The following is a 14,186-nucleotide window of genomic DNA, read 5'->3' as shown; positions in this document are numbered from 1 at the left end:
CCTTCAAGTCGAGACATTCTTCACCTTTCCATCATCCCTAGAGTTATCCATATTCCGCATCAAAGCTCCGATCCTAGTTTCGCCACATGACTTGCAGTTTCCCTCCGTTAACGCGCTTGACCCTCTGCTCTACCTCTCCCTAGAAGCGCCTCAGTCCATCATGAAGCCCATCGTTACATGCGCCGTCGCGGGTCTCCAGTACCTTATTCATCCTCAGAAACTTGTACATGATCCAATTTAAGCCCAAACTTAACACACTCCATATTAACGCGTCAAAGGGCTCTATTCAAGAAACCATCAATTCAGACGCCATCATCCCGATCACGCTCCTTACCACCGACGAGGTCTTCGGCGACCTCGAGGGGCTACTTCAGCTTCTCGATGACTATGATGACGTCTTCATTCCGGACTTTGGTTCCGTGCTGGTAGAAAAGCCAGGAAATGGCAATGCAAGTGCAGTGAACTCTCTCGAGGACTCTTCGGCGCGGCAGGTTTACCACCTCGATGACATCGTCGGGCTGAGCGACGACTTTGCGGAATTGCCATCCGGGCCTTACTTTTTGCACGGGCCGAATCTCCACCAAGCTTGGAGGCTGTATGACGATGACTTGGGGGCATTTGCCTTTGGTGTTATTCCCGACGACGTCAATCACCCAGACGAGTAGGTCGCCACCCATGCAAGTTGCGCTCGCTGCTGACACGATCAGGTTCCAAGTCCTGAGTTCATTATCTTCCCAGGGTAGCTCCAAGTCAATTGCTGTTCCTTCAAAACTGTACCACCCTCGGCCTTCTCTCCGGAAACCTCTCTCAGGCATCCGCGTTTCCATCAGCGACTTTACCTCACTCAATGGCACAGGTTCGGCTTTATCTAGCCGAGCCTGGGCGTCTCTTTACAGCACTCCCTCTATGACCACAGCTGGTCACGCACGAAGTCTAATTGATCTTGGCGCGATCATTGTTGGCAAGACAAAGACGTCCCACCTGAGTACCGGTGTCGAGTGGGTGGATGAGCAGGCCCCGTGGAGTGCAAGAGGCGATGGATATCAGACGCTGTTCGGTCCATCTGTGGGAGCTGCGGCTGGTTTGTTAGGATATGAGTGGCTGCAGCAGAGCATTGGTTGCGATGGTGAGTTGATACGAAAACTCATTCTCCTGGACTAACTTACTTTACAGACCATGGCTTAGCGGCCCAGCATGGCCTCTATTCAATCGCCCCTTCTCTTGGCAGCGTCTCTTTCACTGGCATCATGAAATCTTCCATGTTTGTCAACAAAACTTAATTACTTAATTTATGCTAACTTGCTCTGTAGCTATGACAATGGACGTTTATTCAGTCGCAACCTCAAGGACCTTCTTCAGATGACCCCTACTCTTGGTATCATTTCTCTCGAGGTCAACTTACCCCAAAAGATCATATATCCGGTTGATCTGCATCCGACCCTGAATGAGAGCCAACAACGCTTGGTGGACGAATTCGTTTCTACTCTTGAGGAGTTCATGCGAGTCAGGGTGGAAAAGGTCAATCTCGGAGAGATGTGGGCTAAAAGCCGCCCAGTTGAATCCCGTGGGGAAGGGATGCAAATATACATGAAAGATGTAAGTCCATGTTCCGTCAGTTCCAAATCGATGCTAACGATCAAGGTCCCGTTCCACTCATGGTGCTACGAATATTATCATGCCTTTGATGATTTCAGAGATGGGTATCGCGAAAAGTTTCACAGGAACCCATTCGTCGAGGCGACGCCTCAGTTCCTTTGGTATGTTTGGTGCCAATGTCTTTGCTTCTGCAACTGACCGAAAATAGGAACGTGGGTGAGTCGATTACCAAAGACGAATACAAGGAGCACATGCAGCGCCTCAAGATATATCGCGCATGGTTCCACGAACACATCATGTCCTTAGATGCAACCCCCAACGCTGAAACCATCATGATCTTGCCCTGCGGGACTTCTGACACCCGGCACCGGGACGACACCACAAGGTGCGTCTCATGGCGTCTGCAGCCTGCATAACGTGCTGACGACAATTAGTCCACCAACCACCTCCTCGGGGGTTACTCCCGAGTACCTGGCTTCCATATTGGGGGCACCGCATCTAGCCGTCCCTTGTAAGTAGCTGAGGCATTGCCTCGCCTCACCCGATGGAGAGTTTGGGGTGCTAACCGGAATCCTTACCGACCAGTCGCTCAGCTGCCTTACTACTCCCGCATCAGTGGGAGAACTGAATACCAACCTGTTTGCGTCTCTCTCATGGGGAGCTTTGGGAGTGAAGTTGGAATGATTCGCCTCGTCAAACAGGCTTTTGAGCAGGCCCACTGGCCAACAGAGGTCAGCGCCGGACGCTTCGCCTTCCCTCTCGAGAAAGGCTCCCACGCTGCCAACAACGAGGATCGGCTCCTCATGTTACAACCTCAGGGCCTATCGGATGAACTGTGAGATCGATTCAAGGGTTTCCGCTGCCCCCAAAGTCACACCACTATGGGAGGCGGTCAGCCACCGCCCAATACACCCGCCGTTGGATATGGGCAGTTCCGGTTGTCACGAGACGCCCCAGAGCTCCCGAAGCCTTCTCCTGATTCCCCCACACGGTTCCCGGCGTCAGCACCGTGTAACAACCCCGCGTGCTTCCGGTCCTCTCCAGGTCTCCAACCATTTGAATACCGGCACACTCGTGCACCACTTGGGGCCCCGGACAATGGCGCCGTCCGCTCATCTGCCGGTCCGCCTCAGGCGTGGGGAAATCCCCCGCTTTTTTTACTTTTTGAGGAATTCTCGTTGGCATCCCTCCAGTGGTAAGACGTTGGAGTTTGGGGGAGACAAGTCGTTCATCTTTACCTCGTTCCAGCTCAGTACTGTTCGGCCCATCTCGACGGCCATGTTCATACGTAGTCGTTGACCGTTGAACACGGCCAACTGCAATTGGCCTAGCCAGCGTTAGCGGAGTCGGGAGCGGCGCTTATCTCGGTTTTGTCGCCTTGACTGGGGTCCATCGTCGTCTCGTAGGCCACTACGACGGTCCGTGGGGGCTTTGGTGTGGCCGCGGGCGCCAGGGCGGGCGTGTGAGTCGTTGTCGCAGCATCGCTCCACCGGGTTTTGGGCTGCGGAAGCTCCATCGGGCACATGCCGCCCCCGTTGTCGATGCGGCTCTTGAGACTCGGGCTTGTCACCTCACACCTCGCCTCACTGAGTCTGACAACCGCTGACCGACAACCGACGACTGAGAACCCCCGATATTCCGGCATTCTGCTCGTCTGCACTTATAAACCCCCAAACCCCTGCCGACGGATTCTTTTACGATGGCCGAACCCACCAACACGCCTGTGCCTGGATCTACGCCTCGAGCTACCTCACCGGCCCCTCCAGTCCCTCTGTTCTCCCACCCAGGCTCCCCTCTCTCCTCAGCCAAGCTCGCCATGTTGTCGTTAAAGCCCCGTGTTTTGCACATTGGTGACCCAATCAAATACAACCCGGATACCTATGATCGCTTCAGCGCACAGTGCGACGTCATCCGACCGTCGACGGAGGAGCGTCAGCGGCCCGAGTTCATCAAAGCGCTCAAGGAGGGGAGATGGGGCGAATTCCAGGCCATCTTCCGCCCGTTCTGGGGCACTGGCGGCGAGATGGGCAACTGGGATGCCGAGTTGGTAGACTTGCTACCGGAGAGTGTCAAGGTGTTTGCGAGTGCGGGCGCTGGCTTTGACTGGGCGGACACGAAGCTACTAGGCGAACGAGGTCAGCCAATGCACTGAATGATGCAGTTGTGAAGGTTGAGAATTAACTGACTGGCAACATCAAGGCATTATTTACTGCAACTCTGGACTGGCAGCATCCGACGCGGTGGCCGACTTCTCCATCGCCATGATCATCTCCACCTTCCGCCAGATCCCATGGTGCATCTCCTCGGCCACGTCCAACGACGAGGCTGACTTCCAGACCTGCCACCGTGACGTCACAGCTCAGGCTCACAACCTACGTGGTCAGGTTCTGGCCTTTATCGGTTTCGGCAACATTGGCCAGCAAATTGCCTCTAGATGCTATCACGGCTTCGGCATGAACATCCAGTACTACGACGTTTTCCCCAAGCCAGCCTCCATCACTGAGCCTCTCAAAGCCAAGGCCCATGACAGTCTCGAGAGCCTCCTCAGCGTTGCCGACTGTGTCATTCTGTGCACGCCCGCGGGTGACGGCGCACTCATCAACGAGGATTCCCTGAAGCTTTTCCGCAAGGGCTCACGCTTCGTTAACATTGCGCGCGGCAGCCTCGTCGACGAAGACGCCCTATCCAAAGCACTCGAAGACGGCCAGATCTCAACGGCTGCCCTCGACGTTCACGCCAACGAACCCGCCGTACACGCTGGCCTGCTGGGTTTCGCTCGCAAAGGTCGCGTGATGCTGACTTGCCACAACGCCGGCGGCACTGTTGAGACGCACCAGGGCTTTGAGGAGCTGAGCATGCGGAACATCATGGCTGTGTTGAGCGGCGGTGATGCCATCTCACCGGTCAACATGCACTACCTCAAGCGGTAGAGAGGCCACAACCATCTTTTTGATGACATGACGGGAATGGAGCTTTGGTTGGGGAGAGCATGGGCGGGTAGATGCATGGGCATTATGGGACGAGGCGTTTGGGTCATTGTAACAAGAAACCAAAAATACACACATGATTAACGACGATTCGATGGTATTCCCTTCTTTTTTTTTTGGTGGTAAGGATCCAGTGGCGCTTTAATGAGGAATGTCGTTCTACCTGAGAGGCTGATTATTCAGAGCGCACTTACAACTGACGGTTAGGAATACAGCAAGGACAATTCCTTTGAACTTATTCCCACAGGTCCTTTTTACGAGGAGCCCATCCTGAGAACCGGCAACTACGCCACGATTCCCCAGGCCTTATTTATTAACGACAGACTAACGATCAGCCACGTCCAGGATGCGACTCAGGCTCAGCTCTCGGTCACCACCAGACCAGCCTTCACCTCCAGCACACGCCCAATAACAACCGTCGATAAACAAGTGTACAAATGCCTTGATCCAACCTATTGGCTTCCTCACATTCCGCCAATCATCAGCACTAGCTTCTTGCCTCTGCTGAATATGCATATTGCCCATGCAGTTACACTAACCCCGACCGAGCCAGTTTGGTATAAGCCCGGCCGGTCAGCCTCACTTTGGCAGGGCTGGGGAGAAGGGACGACAAAAAGGGTGGCTTTCTTTCGGCGGCAAGGCAATGGGCTTTTTCTGCCTTGTCCAGGCTCCTCTCGCGGCCGTCTCGTCAATGGCAGGCTTGACGTGACTTTGTCTTTCTGTACTTGCACCATCGCCATCAACTTCAGAGTTTCGGTTGGCAACGCACACGACGCCCACGAGCGACCAAGAGCAGGCTCGACAATGGCCGCTACTCTCAGCACGCACAATGCCCTCATCACGCCCCCGCCAGCCCTACTCTCCTCCAGCACAGTCCTCGACCGCCGACGGCAGTTGACAATAGACGAAGCGCTCTGTGGATGGATATGGGGGATACAGGGTAAGCCTGGCCCTGGCGTTATCTCGTCCGGTCGAGTATTTTCCAGCTTTCTCACTGTTGTCCAGAGTATTCGCACACTTGCCCCGGCTACGCGACCTGTTTCTTCAATTCGCAGCGCTCGCTGCAGGTGTGTGCGTCGGACGCCGTCGACGTGGCCTACACGACGGCTTGCGTCGAGTCGACGAACCTCTCTCTATGCGGCACGTCCTGCTGGGACGACAGAAGCACGTTGAAATGGTGAGTTGCTATACACGCGGTTTCCGTCCTGCGATAACTCGTCCCGCAGCTAAGCACGCTCCTTCGGACGAACAGCAGCAGCGCGTCGTATCCCCGCTGCATCACCATGTCGTGGAGTTTCGGCGGCAACCCGTACTTCAACCTTGCGTGCGGAAAGACTGGCGCCTCCAACATATACGGCGTCGAGTTGACGTACACGGGCTTCACGATGCCGATCCATCTCCCCTTCATGGTCGACAACTACGGCGCCGTGACAGAAAACACCATCTTCCCGAGTCCCACAGCAGCACCGCCGGAGTTCACAGAAACCGGGTGGGCAGATCCAGGCGGCACCGTCTCGTCCACAGACGCCCGGCCAACAACCACGGCAGCGAACCCGGCAGACCAGGGATCCTCGCCGTCAGACTTGGGATTCAGGGAAATCATTGCCATAGTCGTTCCGATATGCACGCTCGTGTTCGGGGCGCTGGGGTTGTGCTTTAAATACAGCGCGTGGAAGAGGGATCGGAGAGATAGGTTCTCGTATTGATCAATGGCCGGGAATATGTCAGGGGTTAAGAGGACACCATAAACTTCAGTCTAATAGTCTTGCGGGACTGTTCTCTTAGTTCCCGGTCCGGGGCTCCGGAGTGTGGGGATCGATCGGGTCTAGGGTGTTTGCACCTAGAACAACGACGACACTTGGCTTGTTCGGACCTACGAGATACATGGGTGGTGTTGTTAAGTTGCTGATTACAATTCATCTTAATTACCAAATAATTCCTATTGTTACAGCAGATACATTCCCCCGACTCCGGCTCAGAATCCCCAACAGATATCCGTCCAGCCTGATGGTTTGCCATCGTCCAGGTCCAACGCCATACTCTAAGTAATACAATCCACAACCCAATTTTAAGCCTTTGGCTTCTTCCTAACCAGGCCGGTGGAGAGAACATTGACTGCTGGCTCCTTTTGTTCGTCGCTCTTGGTCACTTCCTCCTCCTTCGGTTTCCGTTTGACCAGGCCAGCGCTGAGGACGTTGACCTTGGTGTTCGGCTCCTCTGGCGCCTTGCTCGCCGAGTCGGTACGCTTTCTCTTAACAAGCCCCGCCAGATTGTTGATTTGGCTCACAGTTCCAGCGCCGTTCTGGCTGGGTGCTGGAAGCTCACGGGTCCCGGTCACGATGGCTCCCCATTTGCTGCCAGTGCCAACCTCGCTAACCCATCGCCGGGTACTAGCCGTGGCCTTGTTCAGGGTTGTGAATTCCAGATGCAGCAAGAGTTCGACGATGCGCTTATATTCATTCTCGTCGACGATCCTCTCGCCACGGCCCTGGGGAGGCCAAGTGTAATATGCCGTTGAAGCGGGGCGGTCCAGCAGATAATTGCGCTGCTCTTTCTTGATGCGAGGGTTCCGGGGAACGATTAGGCCCTTGAGGGTCTTCTTCTTTGGCGTCCTCTTCTCCTTCGCCTTGTCCTGGTCTATCTTCAAGAGGTCTGCCTTTGACGGGAACAGCTTGCGCGGCGTAGTGTTGGGTGTCACGCATGCCACCATGCGTTGCTTCTTAGGCGTTTCTGGTGAGGCTGTAGGCTGAGTTGCGGCTGCTGACGCCGGTGCTGGAGCGGGGGCTTCCTCCACATCATCGAAAACGACCCAGATGAAGCCCGTCATGCGGCCACTGGAACACTCTTGCCTGTATGCCATCATTTCCCAAAAGGTGTCCAGGGTCTTGACGCTCTTCCAGCTACCCGTCGTTTTCATGGCCCCTGAACTGGCAGCCTCCTCGTCCAATTCGTCTCGGAAACGAGACTTGGGGTCGTCGGGAAAGTGAGGGATCAGGCATCGGGGCGGGACCCAGTCAAATTCGCGATAGTAGTGGGAGATGCGCTCCAGGGGGTGTGCAAGGGACCAGGAAGAGGCACCCGCATTTCGGGCGATCAGCGCCTTGGTTTCGTACGTCTCGAGACCGGGGACGACCAGGTAGGCCTTGGAAGTCTTCCAGGGCGCCGTAGTTCCAATAGGAGCAGGACCCAAGAGCGGATCCAACACACGGCACCACCATTTAATGAGGCCTCGGTCGTCCAGGACATGCTTCCCGCTGTAGTCGACGCTCCCGGGGAACAGGTACTGGTCCTGGGCTCGAGCAAACAGGCTAACGATGAATTGCACATCCTTCCGCTTCCGCTTCTCCACCAAGTATCCCACAAATGTAGCGCATATCTCTCGGATGGGGCTCGCGGTGCCCTTGGGGAGGTTGAGGAGGTTCAAGTATCCGGTCGAGTCGGCCTTGGAGACGAAGAGCGTGGTCGAGCGGGCGGTTGTGTAGATGAAGACCTCGACGCCCAGCACCAGAACCTGCTTCTTCAAGCTCTTCTCCGTCGTGAGGTCCGTCTCGGTCGATGTCGGGGAGGCATTGGGGGCGTCAATGGAGACGGCGAGGAAGTGGTGCTCGCAGTAGGTTCGCTCGGGGCGTTCGCTGGGCGGGGGCGAGTACAGCGGATCGGACTTTGTGGGCGGCGTTGAAATGTGGTATATCCCGAATTGGTGGTCCTTGGGGAGCACTGCAGCCAGCCTGTTGCGGAGGCCGCTATCACCGTGGTGTTGTGAGGGCATCTTGGATGTTGATGATGGTCTAAGTTCAGGTCGATTTGGAAATGCAGACGAAGGGGGTCGTTCGCTGCAATGGTCGCTGCACTGGTCGCTGGGGAGCTCCACAGCGCACTGTGCAGCGTGCGTTAGTGGCTGAGCCATCACTGTCAGGCGGGCAGGGGTAAGCTACAGTGGGGAGCTATCCCTGGTCTAAGCCCTGCCGAATGGTACCCTAGTTCAGTGACAGTTTCCCTACCCTGTACCTCATTGATGAGAGTAATGGGATCATGACATGTTGTGAAGGATTCGGTCTTTAACGAGTATTGACGGTCTATCCACTCATTTTGAAACCATTCCTTTTTTAGCGGCTTCAATTTGTAGTTCATCTTGATGTAGATTAACCGAAAAGTTGACGATAGTCGGTTAACAACTAAGATCTGAGCAAGGATGTGTGGGTAGAAAGGTACCCCGTTCCAGGTGTATCGAATTACGGAGGAGACTCCCACCGAAGACTGCCTCAATCGCATGAAGGTACCCTCGATTCTTTCTGACCCATTAACTGTATTAAAAATGGTTGACTAGCACTCCACCGCTGCAGCCGGCCGTTGTTCGACCTAATTGGATCTATAGACAACGAAGGTTTATTAGCCCTTTTAATATCAAGGAATTGGAACGGTATACTCGGGCTTCATTGAATCCCATGTCGCAAGAACAAGTAGCTCCTCTCCTTGCTAAATTGCAGCCCGAACTTCTCTGGCATCCACCGTGCCCAGTAATGTGCCACCTGGCCACCGCGATCCAGGCACATCTCTCTGGCCTTTTCGAGCGGAGCTCTCTCGTGTTGCAGGTGAAGATCCTTCTGGTAGAGAATCCCAATATCTGCGCTGCTATTACCGCTGGGATATTTTGGAATTCTCTAGTCGCAGCGAGTGAACTTGCACAGCTCCGGCGACATGTGAACGAAGTCCCGGGTATCGCAGGGCGTACTTGAAAGTAAAAAAGTCGCCTACCTCATCCTCGCAACTTTCAAGGGAGCGTAAGAAAGCCGTAGCATCAGGCGGGTAAACAGGTTGTCCGAAGCTCAGCACGCCACTCACGATGATTAACATAAACCCTGGCCAAGGCCCATTGAATAAGGTCACGACCCTTTATGGCTTCCATTGTTAGCCTAATAAAGGTAGCCCAATTTCTGCATATATTTTTACATCAAGTGCTCTAGGACATGCGCTCTGCGGAGTTGGCGTCACCGGTCGGCTTCCGCTTTCGCCGGTCCGTCTTGGCACGTTGTCGAATCCGTTCTCTCCTGCACTCCAGGTTCGCCTGAAATTGTTCCTATGCGGACATGGTGTATGAGTGTGTGTGATTATCGTATTTGGCATAAGTAAAAGACCCAATGCCTCAAATTTACTCAATGGGTATTAACTATGGTTAATTTTGTCTTTCGATTGGGGGTTAAGTCTGGGTCTAAGTTAAGTGCTGGAGTATCGAGTCGGACATGTCAAGCCCGGAAGTGGGGCCGCGACGGCGGAAGCCAGCGGTCTGGCCACGTGACCTCGAGAAAATGTTCGCGACTGCAGCTTTGCAGCAATCCGCAAGACGACTCCATTCCGACCGAACCGCCTCAACGCTCGCAGCCGGGCCAATTCCTTACAACCATGGCTCTACAACCCTGCCGCGCCGGCCTCGCGCGCTCTCGCCAGGCCGCCCGCGCCTTCATGCCCTGCGTGCGCTCCTATGCCTCCGACGCGACCCCGGAATCCTTCAAGTCCACGCCCGCCGCCGCCTCCCCAGTGCCCCGGTGGTCCCAAACGCCTCCCCAAATGAAGGCCGATGTCCAGCTCGACTTTGCAAAGTACGCCCACAACAAGATCTGGTCCGTCAACAACGACCCCAAGAAGCTGGACGAGGTGTACGACCGCCTGCTGGGCCCCAACGGCAGCAGGCTTTTGCCAGAGGAGCTCAAGTGGTTGGCTGTGACGCACAAGAGTTTTGACCAGGGAAGGAGAGGTTTCAACGACCGATTGGCGCTCGTCGGTATGTTGCGGCCGTTTGCGGAGGCCTTGGCCTGGGATTGGCGGGACGGAATAATGAGCTGACTTTGTGCAGGCCGAATGGCGCTCATCATGGAGACGACCAAGCAAATTGTGGCCAAGGACGCCATCCCCGGAGCGAAAGTGGCGGATGAGTTCAACCGACAACCGTTTACACACCCGCAGCTGGATTCGATAGACAACCTGACAATGGAGGGGCCGCGGGACATCGTCGGTAAAGAGAAGCTGTACGATCTTGCCATTGAAGTGGGGTTGATTGACGTTGTGCGGTGGAAGCCCCGATTGGTACGTGGACAAGGAATTCCCAAGCGCTGTTTATTGTCACTAGATGGCGAATTGCGGCCGGTTTGATTGAGATGCAGACGCTAACAGAGGTGAATAGGTACGGAAACTGAAGGCTTCCGGTGTCGAAGTTGTGCTCAACAGCGCTATCCTGGCGATTCTTGGCGCCATCACCCTGCAGCATGGATCCGTGGTGGCAGCGCAGGTCATCCGGGAGCGGATACTGGGCAAGGTGCGGGCATAGGGGGGCAAACTAATCTGTATCATATAACTGTACCATTTAGGGATGAGGCCTCTGGATTCTGTACAAACCATGACGGCGGTCGGCCCAAGGAGAAAACACCCATGTTATGAACCATCTTGTATTGCTATGGACGTGTCATGGTAAATTACGATTATGTCTGGGTATCTAAAAGCGCTCATCTTCATGTCTAGGAGACGGTTCAATCATTACTGTAGCAGGGGCGTCTCCTCGTCTGCCAGCCGGCCGGTTTGTTCGTCGTTTCCATGTTCGGGTTCCTCGTGTCCGTCAAGGCTACGGCCATCATGAATGAGCGTCTCGCGGTAGACCCATCCCAGACAAGTTCCCGCTCCAGGACCAACGAAGACTGACCAGGCGACCGTGGCCAAGGGGACCCTCCAACCAACTTCGACGAGCATCCAGTATAGAACAGTCCAGAATATGAACTGGATATCAATCTCAATGAATGTGAGGGTAGATTTGGTCACCTTCTTGCGATCATCGGACCGGGTTAGATTCCACAGCAGAAAGACATGGGCCGCTATGGATAGGACAATGGGGAGAGCGTAGACGATGGCGAGCGAGCGCCGGTTTGACTCGAGATGGATGAGGGTGGGGTTGACCTTCTTCACGGCTGTGACCACCTTGCGGACGGCTTGGCGGATGAGGGAGACGTAGACTGGGAAGAAGAGCCAGATTCCAATGGAGACGGGAGAGTTGAGGACGAGCATCAGGATAGAGGGGACAAAGTAGCCTAGGGCCACGCTGACGGGAATGGCAACGACGTCGGTGTCTGGGAGGTGGCTACTCTGATCCTCCGTCTCGGAAGCGGCCTCTTGGTCCTCTTGGTCCTCGTTGGCATCCTGGCGTCTTTTCCTCGCGGCAAAGAGGGCCTTGGTGGAATGGAAGAAGGCTGGGATAATGACAAGCTCCCACACGACAGCACCGCCGAGCAGGTTAAAGACGAGCCACGGCCCGGTGGGATAGGCGACAAGGACATGCGGGGCGTTGCAGACGCGGGCAGCCTCGACGGTGCTGACGGTCAAGAGCCCGCCGACGAAGGCGAGGACGGCGGCCATGATGGCGACGCTGCGCAGCGAGTCGAGGGCGGCATGGAAGAAGCTGACCAGGTAGCACAGCGGCGTGCCCAGGAGAGGGATGCGGCTGAGCAGCGGCAGGGCAGCGTGCGAGTGGCACTGGGACCAGAGCAGAGCGGCGTTGACGTCGGAGTGGACGAAGAGCGCGACGATGGTGGCGATGGCGAGGAGGACGGGGACGATGAGGAGGACGCGGAGGGAGAAGTGGTGGATGGGGGCCATGATGACGACGACGAGGTGGTGGCAGGTGGCAGGGCTGCCTGGATGTGATACGAGGTAATAAGAGAGGGGATCTCTACAGGGACATTGTGTGCGCTGGGTAAGGATGCGTGAGTAAGTTGTGGTGTTGAGGGAGGTTGTCGTTGTCTTGCGATGAAGTCATGTGGAGCTTCAGAGTGGACCCCGTGATTGGATTTCCCCGCTAGACCAGAAGTTGGGAGCTTCCATTCCATCGCCAAGGATTCTACTTAGGTTGAGCTAGCTATGTTCTCCGTAGTACAATATATCAACTTGAGCACCATTAGTTGGATAGCTTTTTCTGCGGCGTAGACGCTGTAAATACTCTCCCCGGAGAAACAACACTTCCCGTTCGGAGCAACTTGACGGCGGATTTGTCAGTGAGCCCGGAACATAGCAGACAGTTGGGCCGAGTATCACTGTTAAAAGTCTGTGCAACCGCCACGAGTGGACCCTGAATTGCGAGTTGGGAAGAGCTGATCAGCCTAGAATCCGCTCCACGGGCTTCTCGAGTTCGTATGGGCGATGGAAGCTCCTGCGGCGATAAAAGCTCCGACGGCGATAGCAGCGAGCTAATGCACTTTGCTTACCCGAGTCCGAAAAACACGCTCGACAATTCCCACGGCCCCGCCCTTCAGCCTCGGCCGTCGTGCCCTTGCTGGCAGTTTGGCGGTGTCAGGCCGCCGACGACCCGGCGCTATCGGGCTTGATGCCGAGAATGGACGGCTCCGGGCCGTGCTTTGGTGTTGATCTGGCCGTCTGACGTCAAGCAAACGGCATTGGGCTTGGTGATCGCTAGCTCGAGCAGAGGCTTTCTACCTGCATTGAGGACTGATGCAGGGGCGGTAAATATTACGTTTGGAAGGGGTTGCAGAAGCCCAAGGTCGTATATATAAATACGCCCTGTCGTCATATTCGTCTTCTGGTGACATCCTACAACCCCTCCCCCGCTCACACCAACATACATTGGCTTTTTACCATCCCGCCATCCCACCATCACTAACAACGCCACCAACCTTGAATTCAATTCAATCCATTCGTCAAAATGGCCGTCAAGAAGATCCTCGTCGTCCTCACCAGCCGTGACAAGATGAACAACGGCATACCCACCGGATGGTACCTGGTTTGTAGCCTCACCCAATTGCCCTGCCCAGCTCCCCAGCTCCCCAGCTCCCCAGCTAAACATCCACCACTCCAGCCCGAGCTCGCCCACCCTTACTACGCCCTCGTCGGCGATGACGAGAAGAACGACGTCGAAATCGTAATGGCCTCTCCCGCCGGAGGAGTCGCGCCCCTCGACCAAGGCTCCGTCAAGATGTTCGAGAGCGACCCGGCGTCCGTCAAGTTCCTCAACAGCAAGCAGAAGCTCTGGGAGGAGACGCGGCCGCTCAGCGAGTTCCTCGGAAAGGCATCCGAGTTCGATGCCGTCTTCTACCCCGGTGGCCACGGCCCCATGTTCGACCTCGTCAACGACGAGACCTCGCTCAAGATCATCCAGGAGTTCTACGAGGCCGGCAAGCCCGTCTCCGCCGTGTGCCACGGCCCCATCGTCTTCGTCAACGTCACCGTCAACGGCGGCCAGCCCCTCCTCAAGGGCCGTGAGGTCACCGGCTTCAGCAACGCCGAGGAGCACGCCGTCGACATGACCAAGAACATGCCCGTCCTGCTCGAGGACGAGATCAAGCGCGTGGGAGGCAACTACGTCAAGGCTGCCGAGGCCTGGGGCGAGAAGGTCGTTGTCGATGGACTGATCATCTCCGGCCAGAACCCTGGATCTGCACACGGCGTGGGAGTCGCCCTTGCGAAGGCTCTTGGTGAGTGTCGATTCGCAGCATGAGGCGTCATTGATAAGATTGACTAACATTTATTACAGGTATTTAAGCCATCATGACGGGATAAACATGTCATGTAGATAGAAGATTATCCGAATAGTTACGTCCGTATTCGAGA

At 55.6% G+C, this 14,186-nt stretch overlaps 7 protein-coding genes across 7 annotated transcripts; 5 read left to right on the top strand and 2 right to left on the bottom strand.

The window, feature by feature from the left end:
- Nucleotides 1–160: 160 nt before the first annotated feature.
- On the top strand, nucleotides 161–2,435 carry BGZ61DRAFT_529221 (amidase signature domain-containing protein; the record flags this gene model as incomplete). The annotated part of the gene is made up of 9 exons (XM_046253369.1): nucleotides 161–223; nucleotides 279–661; nucleotides 708–1,126; nucleotides 1,174–1,261; nucleotides 1,311–1,596; nucleotides 1,642–1,757; nucleotides 1,805–1,981; nucleotides 2,031–2,107; nucleotides 2,182–2,435. 9 exons carry the CDS (start codon nucleotides 161–163, stop codon nucleotides 2,433–2,435), a joined length of 1,863 nt encoding a protein of 620 aa, XP_046108795.1.
- An 860-nt stretch (nucleotides 2,436–3,295) lies between these two features.
- BGZ61DRAFT_529220 (uncharacterized protein) lies at nucleotides 3,296–4,526 on the top strand (the record flags this gene model as incomplete). Its single annotated transcript, XM_046253368.1, has 2 exons — nucleotides 3,296–3,731; nucleotides 3,796–4,526. 2 exons carry the CDS (start codon nucleotides 3,296–3,298, stop codon nucleotides 4,524–4,526), a joined length of 1,167 nt encoding a protein of 388 aa, XP_046108794.1.
- An 861-nt stretch (nucleotides 4,527–5,387) lies between these two features.
- BGZ61DRAFT_529219 (uncharacterized protein) lies at nucleotides 5,388–6,289 on the top strand (the record flags this gene model as incomplete). Its single annotated transcript, XM_046253367.1, has 3 exons — nucleotides 5,388–5,523; nucleotides 5,589–5,760; nucleotides 5,836–6,289. 3 exons carry the CDS (start codon nucleotides 5,388–5,390, stop codon nucleotides 6,287–6,289), a joined length of 762 nt encoding a protein of 253 aa, XP_046108793.1.
- A 186-nt stretch (nucleotides 6,290–6,475) lies between these two features.
- BGZ61DRAFT_445678 (histone acetylation protein-domain-containing protein) lies at nucleotides 6,476–8,382 on the bottom strand. The gene has a single exon (XM_046245113.1). The coding sequence runs from the start codon at nucleotides 8,350–8,352 to the stop codon at nucleotides 6,652–6,654; it is 1,701 nt and encodes a 566-aa protein (XP_046108792.1). The 5' UTR covers nucleotides 8,353–8,382; the 3' UTR covers nucleotides 6,476–6,651.
- A 1,601-nt stretch (nucleotides 8,383–9,983) lies between these two features.
- BGZ61DRAFT_491477 (ribonuclease-III-like-domain-containing protein) lies at nucleotides 9,984–10,905 on the top strand (the record flags this gene model as incomplete). Its single annotated transcript, XM_046250439.1, has 3 exons — nucleotides 9,984–10,362; nucleotides 10,435–10,664; nucleotides 10,762–10,905. The coding sequence occupies 3 exons, from the start codon at nucleotides 9,984–9,986 to the stop codon at nucleotides 10,903–10,905; spliced, it is 753 nt and encodes a 250-aa protein (XP_046108791.1).
- A 206-nt stretch (nucleotides 10,906–11,111) lies between these two features.
- BGZ61DRAFT_491472 (uncharacterized protein) lies at nucleotides 11,112–12,221 on the bottom strand (the record flags this gene model as incomplete). The annotated part of the gene is made up of 1 exon (XM_046250437.1): nucleotides 11,112–12,221. The coding sequence occupies one exon, from the start codon at nucleotides 12,219–12,221 to the stop codon at nucleotides 11,112–11,114; it is 1,110 nt and encodes a 369-aa protein (XP_046108790.1).
- Nucleotides 12,222–13,281: 1,060 nt separating this feature from the next.
- Nucleotides 13,282–14,135, top strand: BGZ61DRAFT_529215 (class I glutamine amidotransferase-like protein; the record flags this gene model as incomplete). Its single annotated transcript, XM_046253366.1, has 3 exons — nucleotides 13,282–13,359; nucleotides 13,435–14,050; nucleotides 14,119–14,135. 3 exons carry the CDS (start codon nucleotides 13,282–13,284, stop codon nucleotides 14,133–14,135), a joined length of 711 nt encoding a protein of 236 aa, XP_046108789.1.
- Between the last annotated feature and the right edge of the window lie 51 nt (nucleotides 14,136–14,186).

This window comes from Ilyonectria robusta (genome assembly GCF_021365365.1).
Source record: "Ilyonectria robusta strain PMI_751 chromosome Unknown BGZ61scaffold_4, whole genome shotgun sequence".
Taxonomy (NCBI): Eukaryota; Fungi; Ascomycota; class Sordariomycetes; order Hypocreales; family Nectriaceae; genus Ilyonectria; species Ilyonectria robusta.
Note: the sequence above shows the minus strand (reverse complement) of the source record. Positions and strands in the feature narration are given on the sequence as shown.